The sequence below is a fragment of the Puma concolor genome, chromosome B2, assembly GCF_028749965.1.
Source record: "Puma concolor isolate L17-30 chromosome B2, mPumCon1.1.hap2, whole genome shotgun sequence".
In the NCBI taxonomy this organism is placed as follows: Eukaryota; Metazoa; Chordata; class Mammalia; order Carnivora; family Felidae; genus Puma; species Puma concolor.
Genome location: NC_141671.1, coordinates 22,689,339 through 22,706,881, shown reverse-complemented (window position 1 = coordinate 22,706,881; position 17,543 = coordinate 22,689,339). Strand labels below are relative to the sequence as shown.

The following is a 17,543-nucleotide window of genomic DNA, read 5'->3' as shown; positions in this document are numbered from 1 at the left end:
AGCAAAACTTAATGATTAAATAAGACTTAAAATTAAATAGAATTTGAGTACACTTAAATGTAATGCTTTTTTAAATAAAATAGCACAACACTATTTGGCATAAAGGGAAGCAAACAGATTAATGGAACACAATATAGAACACAGAAATAGACTCCAGCAATATAGTTAACTAATTTTTGACAAAGTTGCAAAGATAATTTCATGATCAAAGTATAATCTTTACAACAAATGGTGCTGGAACAATTGGATATTCATATGCAAAAATGAACTTTGATGCATACTTTGTCCCATATAAAAAATTATCTCAAAATGGATCATATACCTAAATATAAAGCCTAAAACTATAAACTTCCAGAAGAAAACAGGAAAAATAATTTATACCCTTTGGTTAAGCAAAGATCTCTTTGATATAATACAAAAAAGAAGAAAGAAAGAAAGAAAGAAAGAAAGAAAGAAGAAAGAAAGAGAGAAAAGAAAAATGATTCATAAGGATATACTTACAAATTAATTGGAATTCATCAAATTATGAACTTTTGCTCATTGAAAGACATCATTAAGAGAATGAAAAGGTATGTCCAGAGTGAGGGAAAATATTTGCAAATCACATATGTGGTAAAGGACTTGTATTCAGAATATGTAAAGAACACTATAAACTCAATAATAAGAAAAAGAACAAAATTTAAAACCATGGGGAAAATATTTGAACAGATACCACATCAAAGAAGATACATGGATGGCAAACAAACACAACCAAAGATGCTCAACATCATTAGTCAGAGGGAAATGCAAATTAAACCCACAATGAGATAACATTATACACCTGTTAGAAAGTCTAAAATTGAAACTGAACCACTTTCTTACACCATACACAAAAATAAATTCAAAATGGATGAAAGACCTAAATGTGAGACAGGAAACCATCAAAATCCTAGAGGAGAACACATGCAGCAACCTCTTTGACCTTGGCTGCAGCAACTTCTTACTAGACACATCACTGAAGGCAAGGGAAACAAAAGCAAACATGAACAATTGGGACTTCATCAAGATAAAAAGCTTCTTCACAACAAAGGAAACAATCAACAAAACTAAAAGGCAGCCTATAGAATGAGAGAAGATATTGGCAAATAACATATCTGATAAAGGGTTAGTATCCAAAATCTATAAAGAACTTATTAAGCTCAACACTCAGAAAACAATGCAGTTAAGAAATGGGCAGAAGAGGGGCGCCTGGGTGGCGCAGTCGGTTAAGCGTCCGACTTCAGCCAGGTCACGATTTCGTGGTCCGTGAGTTCGAGCCCCGCGTCAGGCTCTGGGCTGATGGCTCAGAGCCTGGAGCCTGTTTCCGATTCTGTGTCTCCCTCTCTATCTGCCCCTCCCCCGTTCATGCTCTGTCTCTCTCTGTCCCAAAAATAAATAAACGTTGAAAAAAAAAAATTAAAAAAAAAAAAAAAAGAAATGGGCAGAAGACATGAATAGACAATTTTCCAAAGAACACCTCCAGATGACTAACAGGCACATGAAAAGATGCTCAACATCAGTCATCATCAAGGAAATACAAATAAAAACCATGATGAGATACCACCTCACACCTGTCAGAAAGGCTAAACTTAACAACACAATAAACAACAGGTGTTGGTGAGGATGGGAGAAAGGGGAACCCTTTTGCACTGCTGGTTGGAATGCAAACTGGTGCAGCCATTCTGGAGAATAGTATGGAGGTTCCTCAAAAAACTAGAAATAGAACTACCCTATGATCCAACAATTTCACTATTAGGTATTTACCCAAAGGATACAAAAATAGAGATTCTAAGGGGAACATGCACCTTGATTTCTATAGTAGCATTATCAACAGTAGCCAAACTCTGGAGAGAGTCCAAATGTTCATCAACTGATGAATGGAAGAAGAAGAAGATGTGGTATACACACACAATGGAATATTACTTAGCCATAAAAATGAGTGAAATCTTACCATTTGACATGATGTGGATGGAGCTAGAATGTATTATGTTAAGTGAAATAAGTCAATCAGAGAAAGACAAATATCATATGATTTCACTCAAATATGGAATTTAAGAAACAAAACAGATGAGCACATGGGAAAGGGTTCAACAAAGAGAGGGAAATAAAGTACAAGAGACTCTTTTATCCCTTTATTTTTATTTTTTTATTTTTTATTTTTTTAACTATGAAATTTATTGTCAAATTGGTTTCCATACAATACCCAGTGCTCATCCCAAAAGGTGCCTTCCTCAATACCTTCCCCTCCCTCCTACCCCCATCAACCCTCAGTTTGTTCTCAGTTTTTAAGAGTCTCTTATGCTTTGACTCCTTCCCTCTCTAACCTGTTTTTTTTCCCCTCCCCCATGGACTTCTGTTAAGTTTCTCAGGATCCACATAAGAGTGAAAACATATGGCATCCGTCTTTCTCTGTATTACTTATTTCACTTAGCATAACACTCTCCAGTTCCATCCATGTTGCTACAAAAGGCCAGATTTCATTCTTTCTCATTGCCATGTAGTATTCCATTGTGTATATAACCCACAATTTCTTTATCCATTCATCAGTTGATGGACATTTAGGCTCTTTCCATAATTTGGCTATTGTTGAAAGTGCTACTATAAACATTGGGGTACAAGTGCCCCTATGCATCAGCACTCCTGTATCCCTTGGGTAAATTCCTAGCAGTGATACTGCTGGGTCATAGGGTATATCTATTTTTAATTTTTTGAGGAAGCTCCATACTGTTCCAGAGTGGCTGCACCAGTTTGCATTCCCACCAACAGTGCAAGAGGGTTCCCGTTTCTCCACATCCTCTCCAGCATCTATAGTCTCCTTATTTGTTCGTTTTAGCCACTCTGACTGGCATGAGGTGATATCTGAGACTCTTGACAATAGAGAACAACTGAGAATTGATGGAGGGTGGTGGGTGGGAGATGCGCTAGACGGATGATAGGTATTAAGGAGGGCACTTGTTGTGATAAGCACTGGGTGTGTATGTAAGTGATGAGTCACTGAATTCTACTCCTGAGACCAATATTGCACTATATGTTAGCTAACTAAAATTTAAATAAATAAAAAAAGGCTGATGATATCAAGTGTTGGGGAAGATGTGAATGCCTGGGACTCTCATACCCTGTTGGTGGTGATGTAAAATGGTACAACCACTTTGGCAGTTTCTTAAAAATTAAACACACACCTATCATATGACCTGACATCCCTCTCCTAGGTATTTAAGAAAAATAAAAGCTTATGTCTATACAAAGGCTTTTGCATGAACAATCCTAGCTTTATTTGTAAGAGGAAAAAACTGGAAACAGCCCAAATGTCCATCAACAAGAAAGTAGATAAACAAATTGTGGTTCTTCTACAGAATGGAGCACTACTCAGCATTATAAAGGAATACAAACAATAGCATGAATGAATCTCAAAATGAGATAAAGAAGCCTGAGCTAGACAAAAAAAGAGTGATAACTGCATGATTCCACTTATGTAAAATTCTAGAAAATATAAATCAATGTGTAATGACAGAAAGCACAACAGTGATTGCTTGGGGATGGTAGACCAAGCAGAGAATCATCAAAATGAGAAATTAGAAAGTAAATGTCTGAGGAGCAATAGATATTCGCATTATTTTCATTTTAGAGATGATTTCATGGGTGCATCAAACTTATCAAAATGCATTCCTTAAATATGTGTATTTTATTGTAAGTTAACTATATCTTAACAAGGCTATAAAAAGTAAGTGTACTACTTTTTAAACTACCATCTACAGTATAGTGCCATTTATTGTTTTATATTGTTTTTAATGTTTATTTATTTTTGAGAGAGAGACAGACAGAGTGTGAGCAGGGGAGGGGCAGAGAGAGAGGGAGACACAGAATCCAAAGCAGGCTCCAGGCTCTGAGATGGTGATGGAGGGTAGTGGGTGGGAGATGGGCTAGATGGGTGATGGGTATTAAGGAAGGCATTTTCTGTACTTGGGTATATATATATATATATATATATATATATATATATATATATATATGTGTGTGTGTTTGTGTGTGTGTGTGTGTGTGTGTGTGTGTGTGTGTGTGTGTATCTGAATCCCAGGCTTAGGCCCATGGGGTGTGGTTACACTGGGTTTGTTCATATATAGCAAAGGGCAAAGACAGTGCTCTTTGAGGCCAACATTTCAGGAGTTGAGCCATCGGGGACTGGAGACTGTGGGAAATCCAGTAAGGAAATAGTGCTTTTTGGGTGAGAGGCCCTTTGAATGGTGTGGCTGCAGCAGGACTGGCCTATGCTTTGTTCTGAAGTAAGATTGCCAGTAGATCAGCTACTGTGATGTTAAGGCGTGGTGCTGGCATTGCACAGTAGACCTCCACTCCAGGGTCAGAATAAGTCCTGGGTTCCTGTACAATTCAAAGGGCAGGGAGGGACTTAAAGCATAACCAATACTGGACTTCTCTGTAATTTTGGTCTTGGAGAATTGGACAGATTTTTAACTGATATTGAACAATAAAGAGAAGTGACATTTCTTGATTCTCCAATTTCCAAAAACTATACTTTTACATTTTGTATAATTACAGTTTTTTCTGCTTCTTTTTAATTATATAAAGGTATTTTTCCTACCCTGTGTGCACACTGTATATGGCTATGATGAAATGACTTTTGTTTGTTATAAACCTATTATATTTTGTTAAATTTCATTGTTAAAAGTTATGTTCTCATAAAGGCTAGGATTTCTGTAAATCTTGTAGAATACAGTTTTATACCTAATCCTGTCTATGACGGTTTTTGGAAGACCTCTGGATATAAAATCTGGGTTACATGAACTAGCTTCAAAGATAGAGAGTTAAATTTGGGCAGGAAAATAATTATTCCTCGAGTAAAATTCTTTCCAGATTTTTGTGAACCACAGCCCCCAGCTACAATCTGGTGGTGATCAATCTTAGCTGTAGGTGGAAGTGGTATAGTGGATGTCAAATAGTACCCATGACATTCTAGGGATTTGCAAAAGTAGCTCAGCGGTCACTGTGTTGGGGGGAGTGGAGAAAGAGATGATTGAGTGGTAGTGGTGTTGGCTTCAGGCACCATCTCTCTGCAATGACAACAGCTCTGCCTTTCTCTCTTTCTCTATTTCTCTTTCTTTCTTTCTTTCTTTCTTTCTTTCTTTCTTTCTTTCTTTCTTTCTTTCTTCTTCTTCCTTCCTTGTTCCTTCCTTCCTTCCTGTACTTGGGTTCAAGTGGTATTTGCTTAAAAAATCATTCCAAAAAGTAAACTTTGAAAATTCATTCATCTTGTAATGTAGAGATCTGTTACTTGTATTTGTCCTGTTGTTTGTCAAGTCATGTGGTGAGTGTAAAAAGGGAGATGAGCAAATACATGAAAGAAACAGGGTAGTGAGAACTCTCTTTCTTCCCTTGCCTGGATTTTCATCTCTGATCCTTTTGGGGCTTTCGTAATACCTCTAACAGCTGGGATTTTGAGTGAGAAAGCCATTTATTATCTCCTTGGCTTTTCATAGTGGTGGGCTTAACAAGCTTTTTTTCTGACTCAGTACTATTAGAAATGTCATACTCTCTTCTTGGAATGCCCTTCCATTCTCAAACCCTTTCTTTACATAGCGCATGTCTACTGATTCTTTGCAACTCAGTTGGTTTCATTCTGGAAATCTTTACCTATAACTTTAAACTTTTGTTCCTTAAAACATATTATTGAGAAAATTTAATGGCAAACCATATTCTGGGAAAAATATCTTCTACACACATCTGACAAGGACATGTATTCAGAATATATAGAGAACTACAGCTCAATAATAAAAAGACAACCAATCCAATAAAAAAGTGGGCAAAGACTTGAAAAGATACTACACTGAAAAAGATATATGAATGGCTAATAAATGCATAGAAAAGTGCTCAATCATTAGTTATCAGAGAAATAAAAATTAAAATCCCAATGAAATACCACTATGCACCCACTAGAATGGTTAAAAATTAAGAAAGCTGAAACATCAAGAAAAGGTGGAGCTGTGGAAAAACTGGAACTCTCCTGTATTGCTACCAGGCATGTAAATGGACCAATCACTTTGGAGAACTGGCAGATTATTATAAAGTTAAACTTACACAGACCCTATGACATAGGCATGCCACCTATAACTACTTGCCCCAGAGATATGAAAGATTAAGTACAAGACTTGTACAAGAATGTTCATAGCAGCTTTATTCATAATGACCCCAAATTGGAAATATCTCAAATGGCCATCAACAGGTGAATGGACAGACAAATTATGATACAGAATACAATGAAATGCCACTTAGCAATAAGAAAGGATACATTAAAGACATGTGCAAAAACCAATTGAATACAATAAGCCAGTCCCCAAAAGTACATACTGTATAAATCCATTTATGTGAAGTTTAAGAACAGGCAAATCTAACCCATTGCCAAAAAACAGAATGGCCATTGCGTACGAGGGTGTGGATTGACTAGGAGAAAGCACAAGGGAAATTTCTGGGCTGAAGATAATGTCTATATTTTGGTGTTAGAGATTACCTCAATCCAAACTCACTGAAAATTGCATTTAGTATCAATGCATTTCACTGTACGTAAACTTTACTTCAAGAAAGAAAAAAAAAATGAATCAACCCTACCCTATATTGTGAAGCATATGATCACTCTTATGCAAATGGCCTTTGGTATATTTACTCAACACAAGCTCTGACAGGGGTGGATAATTAGTTTCATTTTTCATGAAATCCTTTACAACTAGAGATTATTAACCTTGTCTCCCTTAGTAACTGAGGATTCTTCTTTGGCCAAAACATATTTTACTAATTGATAATCATGAGAGAAATAACCAAATGTGGACAAAGAGAGAGATTCAGATTTTAAACTCTTCAAGTGTCTGCTTTTTACATTGCCATCCCACTGCTGTATGGTGTAGAGCTGGTATAGATAAGCCTCCAAAAACATCTGAATGAAAGGAATAGATGAACCAGAAAGGCAAAAAATCAGAGTAGAAACAGGAAAGGAGAAAGCTGTCATGGAGGAGAGAGGAGAAGGAAAGGGTTAGAAAAGAACCCAAAGTGCATAATAGTGTGTGGTGTATCCTAAAGGCTTTCCTGCATTTTGTCTGTCCATCCTGGCGGTGGTTGTCCCAGGAGACCAGAGCAGCCCCGACTGCACAAGTTGGTGGGAGCTCTGAAAAGCATCCCTGTGTTTCAGGAATTGCCTATGTGATTACAAAATAGATGCAGCATTGAAACCTCATTCCAGGAAGCAATTCAGGGACAGCAGACATTTAGATTGACTATGATTATCACATTCGAGAGATGGTTTGTAATAAATGTCTGTTTTTCTCCAAAAATATGGGGAGAACGGGCATAAGAAATGTAACCTTAATAATTGAGAAATCAAGCTGTTTGCCCACAAATGGAAACTTCATTACATTGCTAACTTATAAGAGAAAAAAAATGATGTCGGTTTACTGTCCTCTCCCCACCACCCCCTCACCTAAAAGGGAAGGATTGAATCAGACAGGGCTTGTAAAAGGTATTATATTTGTATCCAAGGAGCTCATGTGATATGGAAAGCAGACAGGTGGAAAGGACAAACCTAGGGAAATATGACATTGTGTATGGAAGGCTGGGGTCAGGCAACCTGAGATCCATTTGCAGTACTACCAGTCATCTTGGGCAAGTCATTTAACTTCCTGATACCTCATTTCTTCATCTGCATGTTGCTTGTCCATAGAATGAATACAATTTCTTAAAAGTGGCTATGAAAACAATTCTGTTGGGTAAATTCCACTTTCCTACTGGTTTCCAATGTATTTGTTAACTGTCAAAATTCTTCAAAAAGCGAAAATGAAAATCCCTAGTGAATAAGGTGACATTAAGGTAGCATGTTTGGCTTAAAATCATCGTTGGATTGCCTCCCTCATTCCTGAAGTATAGAAATGCCTCCTATGCTTAGGGAACCCTCAACTCCAAATTTAAGGGTTTAAAACAATCTTTTTAGAATTGGTATTTTAGTATTTTATGCTTTTGGACTACAATCACATTTTTCATTAATTCTAACCTATAGATTCTGGAAAGTTGCTATCACTGGGGGCCCTTACTGACTGAGGTACATCACCATTGGAAAAGTTATAAAGAGGTATAAAGAGGCACAGAAGGCTCTTAACTTTTCCTGCTATCCCAAAGTGAAGAATGTTATTTCTGACATTCCTGGGCCTGAATCATAGAGAAAGAATTAAAATACAAAATCCAAATCGATTTTCAACCTAAAAACTCTGGGTGGGGACTCAAATACATCATGAAGCCTACCTCTGGCAATGGTCAACAGCCTGGAAATTTTAAATCTTAGGCATCTGTAGAGTTAGTAATGCAGGTGTGTATGTGTGTGTCATTGCCACTCTTCCAAAACATCAAAAGGAAGTGATATCTTTACTTTTGCAAAGATGGCAGCAAATAACATTCAGTGTGCTCTCACTGATTACCTGGTGGTGGTGATCACCTCTACTGCCATTAGAAGTTCTGATTTGCAATTATTTAAATCTTTGACACAGGAATGGGGGAAACTAATTATTACTACATAATCATGCTTTTTTGATAGATGAATTTTTTTCAAGAATAAGATCCACCTAGGGAAATGTGAAAAAGCTCCACAGTGGTGGCATGATGGGGACAATAGCCATTGAGTACATGGGTCCTCAGTTCACTCCAATAAAGAGGGTTTTAGTTGCTTATAAGCCAAAGGCTCAGCTAGATGGTGTTTTTTAAATTTGTATTTTATTTATTTTTATTTGTTATTTATTAAAAAAAATATTTAAGCTTATTTATTTATTTTGAAAGAGAGAGAGCAAGCACGAGTGGGGTAGGGGCAGACACAGAGGGAGAGAGAATTCCAAGCAGGCTCTGTGCTGACAGCACACAGGGCTTGAACTCATGAATCATGAGATCATGACCTGAGCCAAGATCAAGAATCAGGCCCTTAACCAACAGAGCTACCCAGGTGCCCCTATATCTTATTTAAAAAAAATAAGTAAGTAAAACTGTTAGGGAACTGCGTTGTGGTTGGTCTGAATGATTAGGGGAATAGACCTCATGTTTTCATCTATGACTTTATAGTTTAGCTGGGATGACTGAGGGGTGGAATTTCTAACCTAAGTGAATTTTTGAAATGTACTGAGTAATCATGCTAGTTTGTTGCTTGAAGAGGTTTGCTCAACATGAAGTTTCCAGTAAGATGCCAAAGTCAACAACTAGAGAAAAATTAAAATGTGGTTTTGTAGTAAGCCTCCTGTGGAACTCCTTGGAAAAATATCAAAGGAGTAGTGATGTCACTACTGTTTTTTTACATACATGGAAAGAAAAAAAAAAACCCTTCTAAATACCAGGACAAAGAGGAGTGGAAGCAAAATGGGTAAGGTAAAAAATAACTCTATTTTCAGTTTATCCGTGAGATCATGTATAGTGAGGTATCAGAAGCCCTGAAGTCCGTCTCGTCCACAAGGCCTGCAGTCATTCATCTTGTACTGGGCCCTATGAAGCTCTAGGACCTCCCTCCAGTTGTGGTCAGTTTGATTTACTAACTGGAGTTCAAGGTATTTTTTTGTAACACAAAGGAGTATACCAAACATCGATTGGTTAAAAAAAGTTCAGTGTTGAGTTAGTTCCCAAAAAGGCACAGTCAGAACAGGGTATTAATGGGGATTAATGATGGCACTGTGGTTCGATATTAGCAAAAGACCAGGGTTAAAAATAAATGTGCATACCTCAAGGGAAGCAGGAAAGTCCAGGCCAGCATCATATAAAGACTGGAATTTTAAAATATATAACTATATTGAATTTTTTCCTCTCCTTCCTTCTAAAATTTCCCAATAATGTCACAATTTTATTATCATTATCATCATCATTATCATCATCATCATTGAATTAAGCCCCTAAAAGAGTAAATTAGCTCCAACTACATTTTCCTGCACTGCTTTTGGTAACTGGATCTTTGAGCATAATTTCCACCATGGAGAAGGGTTTCCATGAATAATAGCATGGTTTACTATTGCTATGGGCCCTTGTCAGCCATGCTTTTACTTCTTTATCCAATATCCCAACACTTGTCAGGCCAGTGGTTAGTCCTGGGAAAACTCCAAGCAAAGCTCGAGAGATTTGGTTTCCCATACAACCCCATGCTTATTTCATCAGAGAATATGCCATGCTGTGTTGAAATTTTCTATTCATCAGTCTGTCTTTTCTACTAAACCATAAGCTCTTGGAAGGCAGAAATTATGTTTTGCCTACAGATGTATCCCACTATCTTTAAAAAAATTTTTTTTAATGTTTATTTATTTTTGAGACAGAGAGAGACAGAGCATGGACAGGGAAGGGGCAGAGAGAGAGGGAGACACAGAATCTGAAACAGGCTCCTGGCTCTGAGCTGTCAGCACAGAGCCCGACGTGGGGCTTGAACTCACGGACCGTGAGATCATGACCTGAGCAGAAGTCGGACGCTTAACCGATCAAGCCACCCAGGCGCCCCTGTATCCCACTATCTAGACTGGTAGATTCTCAACAAATACTTGTTGAATGCATGAGTTAATATTGGGTGTTTTACCACCATAGGCGTCATTATAGCAGTCACTACCACCAATACCACCATCAAGCCATATTTAGTACCTCATCCTCTTTTGGAACTCTTTCCTCAGGGATCCAATGCCTGTAGCTAGTCAGAATTCTTTTATATTTCCACCTTCTTTTGCTTATCCCCTAATCCAAAGTACACTTATTTTGGATGCCATTCCTTTGTGTGTGTGTGTGTTTGTTTGTTTGTTTTCTTTAGGAGACAGCTATGTAATTTGATGTAGTAATTGTGTTATTCGTACTAATGTGTGGGTAGTGACCTTCCTAGGAAATATGATCTGACAGCAAAAATACTATCTAGTTCCAACTCAGCCCCTCATTTGCTATGTGACATTGAGTGACATCATTTCCAAGGGCTTCTTCACCTAGAAGATCCCTGAGGGTCTTGCAGATTTCATGAATCGGTTTTGTGTGCATTTCAACATAGACTTTCTGTTGATAAAGTCTCAACCTAAAGGAGAAAACCTGCCATGGAGGTGAGATTTTAGGGGTTTCTCAGTGAATAAGCAAGTTGCATCCGCAACAGTGGCCACTGAAGCAGCAGTGTGTCTCCCTGGAGAACCTCTCTGCCCATAGTTGCTGCCAGATCCAATCAGTCAGAGGACAGGTAGCCACCCAGCAGTAATGCTAGGCTATATTGTCAGTGCCTTTCCTCTTTCCCAGAACCGTGTTGTTTTTGTCACAGATGGCATAGCACAACTGTTTTGATAGTCTGACAGCGGCTCAGAGTCCATGTCTGGTTTCTTCCCAGTAATTCAAGGCCAGCAATGGAATGTTTTATTAATGTCCTGTGAGCAAAATAAATTTTCAGGTGGTACAAAGCAACCTTCTACAATTTTCCCTGGCCCAGAACTTGGCAATTGTCCTGATGGGGACTGTCGCATCAGATATGATGTAGAAAAAAAACCACAATCAAACAATGTAATTTAAAGGAGAAAGTGTAACTTTGGGCAACATTCTTCTTTTTTTCTAATTTCCTCTATTTAAAATTTTTGTCTCTCAAATTGTTCTGCAGTGTAGCTTTGGTAAAATGTACCCCTCAGTGTTTAGAAGAGCCTGAATAAAAGTTATCTTATGTAAGGTTATAACATCTCAGACCCAATCCCCCAACAACGAGATTACAGGATTTTTAGGCTTTCTTTCTCTAGGGAAAATCCAGTAGCTCAAGGCTGTCCAGATTGTCATAAACTTTTCCAGTTTTCACATCAAAGTGAAGTAACAGCAACTCCAAATAAGAAGAAAATAAGATACTGAATTTATAAGGAAAAAAAAATAGAAGAAAGAAAAGCATTGGTTTGAAGAATAAAAGGATATCCATGTTACCACTGGGAATAACTAACGTGGTTTGAGCAGAGACACAAAATTTTATTTTAAGGATGAAGTGAGACCTGCAGAGGTTGAGTGATTTATTCTGGGTCACACAGTAAGTTAGTGGTAGAGTCAGAGCTGAGAGGTCTGATCTGACAAGGGCCAGGGCCCTTCCCACACAATGCTGCCTCCACTTTTGCTTCAGTAGAGGAATGAAAACCAGCAAGTTTTGAATGAGCTAAGAAGACAGATTGTCTATGCGGGTGAGAAGAGAGGGTTATGTGTCCATTGCATGGACTGGGAAACTGAACCACAAAGGAGGTTAGTGCTGTGGCCTCTTTGGGGGTGATTTTTGACCCCCAGGGGACATTTGGAAATATCTGAAGACAATCCTGGTTGTCACAACTGGAGGGTAGAAGGTGCTACTGTCATCTCTAGGGTAGAAGTCAGTGATGCTGCTAGAATCGTCTTGTGCACAGACCAGCCCCCATGACAAAGAACATGCCAAGATCATTGACACTGGACAATAAAGATTTTTATCTGGGGATTGCGCACTTAACACCCAGATTTATATTATCATAGTTATCATTAGAAAGTTTGCACAACTTGAGTTATTGTCTGTACTCACTTAGCATGGCGCACTCACCAACTCCTTGCAAATTCCCTGCCAATCTTCAGTGCTAGACTTTGCCATGAAAAAGTAGGCAAATTTGTCTTTGAGGCCCCAATCATCTTCTCTTGCTTCTTGTTCCTACCTGGCCCTCTCCAGGTGTCCAGCCAGGACCAGGCTGTTCATCTCCACTCCTTCCTGGTAGCAGTTGATCTCAGGAAATCATTGTTGTTGCCCCTCCCAGAGAATTTGCATGTCATGATGTATGCCTGTCTTAGTATTGTATCCACTGTAAGGGATTTCCAGCCTCGGTGACCAGGCTGGGGAGATGCTTAGGAAGAATTCCTAAGACAGCCCCCCAGCAGTTTCTGTTTTCCAACGGACTGGGCCAGCCCCTGAGAAAATGGGCACAGACTCCTTTGCCTGGGAATCAACATTCTGGCTGGACTCGTGCAACTGCAAAAACATTTTCTTTCTGGGCTTTCTAAGTACACCTTGGAGCATGTGGGTGGCTCAGTTGGTTAAGTGGCTGACTCCTGATTTTGGCTCAGGTCATGATCTCACAGTCCTGAGATGGAGTCCTGTATGGGGCTCCATGCTGGGCATGAAGCCTGCTTATGCTTCTCTCTCTCCCTCTGCCCCTCCCCTACTCATGCGCATGTACACGTAGGGTCTCTCAAAAAATAAATAAATGCATCTTCTCCTATTTTAAGGCAAAGTTTTGAGAAATTTGGGGGGGGGGTCTTTGTTTTGTTTTTCTTTCAGTCTCTGTTTAACTTCACTCAGCAATTTCAGGATAGATATCCAGAATTTGTGAACAGGAGAGGAACTGTCTGAATGACCAGAGAACAGTTGACTTTTTTTTTTTGAAGGATCATGTTTTTTATTGATTTTTCAGAGGCTCAATATTTCAGTTTCTAAAATCATTTTAACGGAATAGATTTTAGAAAGATTTGCAGAGCTCTTCTAAGGATTAAAAGAGAAAACAGTTATGAAAGGGTTTTGAAAACTATCAAACATATATTCTGTATATATAAACAATGGTGGGGGTGGAAACAGAAATATGGTCCAAAATGGCCCACAGTGGGGCCTCTGCCCCCTAACATCCAAGAAAGACATCCCCCTCTACAAATAAAGGCAACCCAAACCAAACTATCCCTTCCTGCCCACCCATAGATTCTGTTTAGTTCTAAATCTTATCATTGGGTTATAGGCTTTCAAAATTAGAACTCCATAGGCTTTTTGTGATTAATAACATTCAGGGCAATTTGCATTAGGATTGTGTGCTTAAAACAAGACTCCACTGCTTCCATTGGCCAGGTGCGTCTACCTCCATGTTTGCTTCCCTCTCACATTGCTTGTGTTAGACAGTGGTTTCTAGATTAGTAAAAATACACACAACGTATGAGTAAGCTTAGGCTGGTGAACATGCCATTTCAGAATGCTTAAGAAGGCATTAGTTCATATTCAACCATGAGAGCTGTTGCCTCCTTCTCACTGCAAACCTGCCATGGTAACTTCAAAGGAAAAGAAAAATGGGAATCTTGTCTAGGAAGCAGGAAAAACAGTGATCAACTACAGGTCTTATGTATGTTGTTATAAATAGTTATTATAAAGAAATTCCTAAATTCTTTAGAACTCATCATCTTTTCATTGTGTCATACGTAAACTAACAACAGAAAACAAAACTGCCTTTAGATACTGGCTTTTACCTTCTTTTTATGTCCATGATCTTCTAAATTTACATGTAGCTTAAGTACTAGTAAAAAAAACAACCTTTGGGGGTTACTAGGTGGCTCAGTTAGTTGGGCATCTGACTCTTGATTTTGGCTCAGCTCATGTTCCCAGGGTTGTGGGATTGAGCCCCAAGTTGGGTTTAGCACTGAGTGTGGAGTCTGCTTGAGATTTTTTCTCTCGCTCCCTCTCTCTGCCCCTCCCCCTCACTCTCTCTGTTTCTCTCTCTAAAAAAACAAGCAGGGGCGCCTGGGTGGAGCAGTCGGTTAAGCGTCCGACTTCAGCCAGGTCACGATCTCGCGGTCCGTGAGTTCGAGCCCCGCGTCAGGCTCTGGGCTGATGGCTCAGAGCCTGGAGCCTGTTTCCGATTCTGTGTCTCCCTCTCTCTCTGCCCCTCGCCCGTTCATGCTCTGTCTCTCTCTGTCCCAAAAATAAATAAACGTTGAAAAAAAAATTAAAAAAAATATTAAAAAACAAGCAGCTTCTTAAAAGCTAACCAGAAATTAAATTTCATACCACTCTCATTCTAATATGTTTACATGAACAATATTGATTTTATTTAACTCAAACCAAACTCAAAGACAAAATTTTTCCAAAGAGAGAATTTTGGTTTTTTTTAGAAAACTTAAGGAAATTGATAATAAAGGATTTTGAGGGGGAGGGGCTCAGTCTTTGAGTAAATGAAATAGCACCTAGATGAATGTTTCTCAGGAATATTCCGCGCATGAACCAGATTTGGTATGGTTTAATGCATCAAGGGCAGGATGTATGTACTGTCTTTATCAGGACAGTCTAGGACTGCTCAGAACCTGAGCAACACATTTAATCTGCCTTCCACACCTGACCCCCAACCTTCCCATTCATGGTGATTCTATCTCCTCTCCAGGAAGCTGTTCCATTGCAGGATCTCTATATTCTTGAAGATGCTTCAGGATCTCCTACAGAGAGCAGCATGGGAGGTAGAAAGTGTCTAGATTTGGAGTTAGCAGACCTGGGTTCCAGCTGAGGCTTTAATCGCTGACAAACTGTTACCATCCTGTTTTCTAACTTGTAAAATGGTATGTGTAATGCCCACCCTACTTATCTCATGCAGTTAATGTGAAGAATTAACTATAAACCGTAAGCTAAACTACCTTTTATAAACTATAAAGCCCTATGGTGAGGTATCATTAGAACAGAAGCTAGGATTTAGAGTCATTTATTTCTTTACTCTCACTATGGGTGTGAAAATGGATAAAAGCAGTGTCTTGCACATTTTTTTTTTACTTTTTGGTGCTCCTTGATGTTTGTTTGTTTGATTAATAGATAATAGTCACTGACATTTTGTCACAGTCACTCCTCAGTCCCTAAGCAAGAGATTCTTAAGAATAAGTGGTCTATAGTATCATTTCATCTATCACCATTTGTCTGAAGCCAAAGAAACATACAGTACTGAGATAAGATTTTGTTCTATAGCACTGAACAAATTCAGGGAATTCAAGACTCTAACAAATAAAAGTTAAAGTGTCAGTCATCATTTCAACAGCTCTTAATGAACCGGCATCTATGCTGAGGCTAATGACATGTGTAGTCAATATTAGTAATCAGTAATCACTGATTAATCAGTAATCACTGAGTAATCACTTGCTTACCATTGCAGATCCAACACGGCTGACCTTGATGGGATTCCCTCTACCAGAAAGGTCCATTTCTGCTCTATCCATCACATACAGGCAAGCATCAAGGATGCCATCCTCAAACTATTTGGGAAAAAATTAAAAAATAAAATGAAAAAAAAGAAAAAGAGAAACTTCTTAATATCCACTTTGCAAAGCTGATATTTTATGCCAAAAAAAAATTAAAAGAAAGCACAACAAAATGTTCAGGAGTGTGTGTTTCCTATATAGCCATTATCCATAATCCTTAGTATGAAATACTAAAGTAGAAGGAAGAAGACATCCTCTTTTGTTTTTCAGTAAAATGGATAAAAACATACAAGCAAGCTAGGAACATAAAACAGGACTACTAAAGAGCTGGTATACTCAAGGACCATGAACCAACTTGAAGCTCTTCAGAAAACTGTACAAGTTAATTTAGAAGATTTCTCCAGCATGTGGGCTCCAGCTCCCAAGGCAAAGGAATGAATGATTTACCAAAGTAAGGCCAAAGCCTCGAGACCTCAAAAGTAACATGAATCCTTGTGCTTTTCGAAAACAAATGGCTCTCAGATACATCACAGGGAGGTACTTTGGGCCTGTATACCTTGCACTGGAAGTAGTAGGAGACCTCATGTCACAAACATCTGCCCAAGGTCTCCCTTCTTTTAAAACAAAGTGGACTCTAGGGTCAAAGGGCAGGCAAGACGGCCTGGAGAAAGTTTATATTATCAAGAGAACAGCCTGGTAGTCTGCTCCATTGCAGAATCTCTGTGTTCTTCAAGATGTTTCAGGATCCCCTACAGAGAGCAGCACGGGAGGCTGTTCATAGTTGATTTCCTTAGAAAGAACTACTGACCCCATGAAACACCACAATTTTCTTTTAAAAGAAAAGGAGGGGGACAAGGACAAAATAGTAATAAAATGGCAAAATGGGGATATTTCACTATACTGCACCTCACTGTACAAGAGACTTCCCTGAATATAAACACCTTGCATATTATCCACCCACGTACCTGTGACAGAAACCATAGTCTTAATGGCTAATAACCATGTAGTTCTTTATTAAATCCAGTTAGCATTCCCACTTTGTGTGCACCCTGAACTGATGGGATGGACGCAGTAAAGTAAGGGCACTATTTCTTCAGGTATATAATAAAGAACTCATTATTCTGGTTCTTATTAAGCACCATTTCTCTGTCTGTGGGACATGAAGCAGTGAATTGAAGAGGTAAAGAAATAGTTATAGGACTAGTTGTTTCTCTGCATCACAGCAAACTACTGGCTTGGCTGGTTACTTGGACTGAGAGACCCATATTCATGGACTCTGATGACAACAGACAGATGGTGGCTGTGCTCAAGGGGGTATACCCAAAAACTACTTGGCATGCTGGCTGAGGAGTGTCCTGATCATGCTTGGGACTCTTTCCCAGTCCTACTTGTTACCCACCTTGGTGAATTTTTTCTTATTGGTTCTCTACATAATGTCACTTTGGGGACATAAATAGAATCACACCTACACATTAGGATTTAGAACACTAGACAATAGGCAATATCATGGATTGTATGTCACTCAGGAAGGGAGAGCTTGTAACCAGGGAGCAAGGTGGGGCTGCAAAAGCAGAAGAACA

At 38.8% G+C, this 17,543-nt stretch overlaps 1 protein-coding gene across 2 annotated transcripts in view; it reads right to left on the bottom strand.

Annotated features, from left to right (window-relative positions):
- F13A1 (coagulation factor XIII A chain) overlaps positions 1-17,543 on the bottom strand; it is a 165,198-nt gene that overhangs the window by 77,255 nt on the left and 70,400 nt on the right. For both annotated transcript variants that reach the window (XM_025917200.2, XM_086706357.1), the window contains exon 6: positions 15,910-16,017. In XM_025917200.2, coding sequence (XP_025772985.1) covers positions 15,910-16,017 — 108 coding nt within the window. The remainder of the gene's footprint in view (positions 1-15,909; positions 16,018-17,543) is intronic.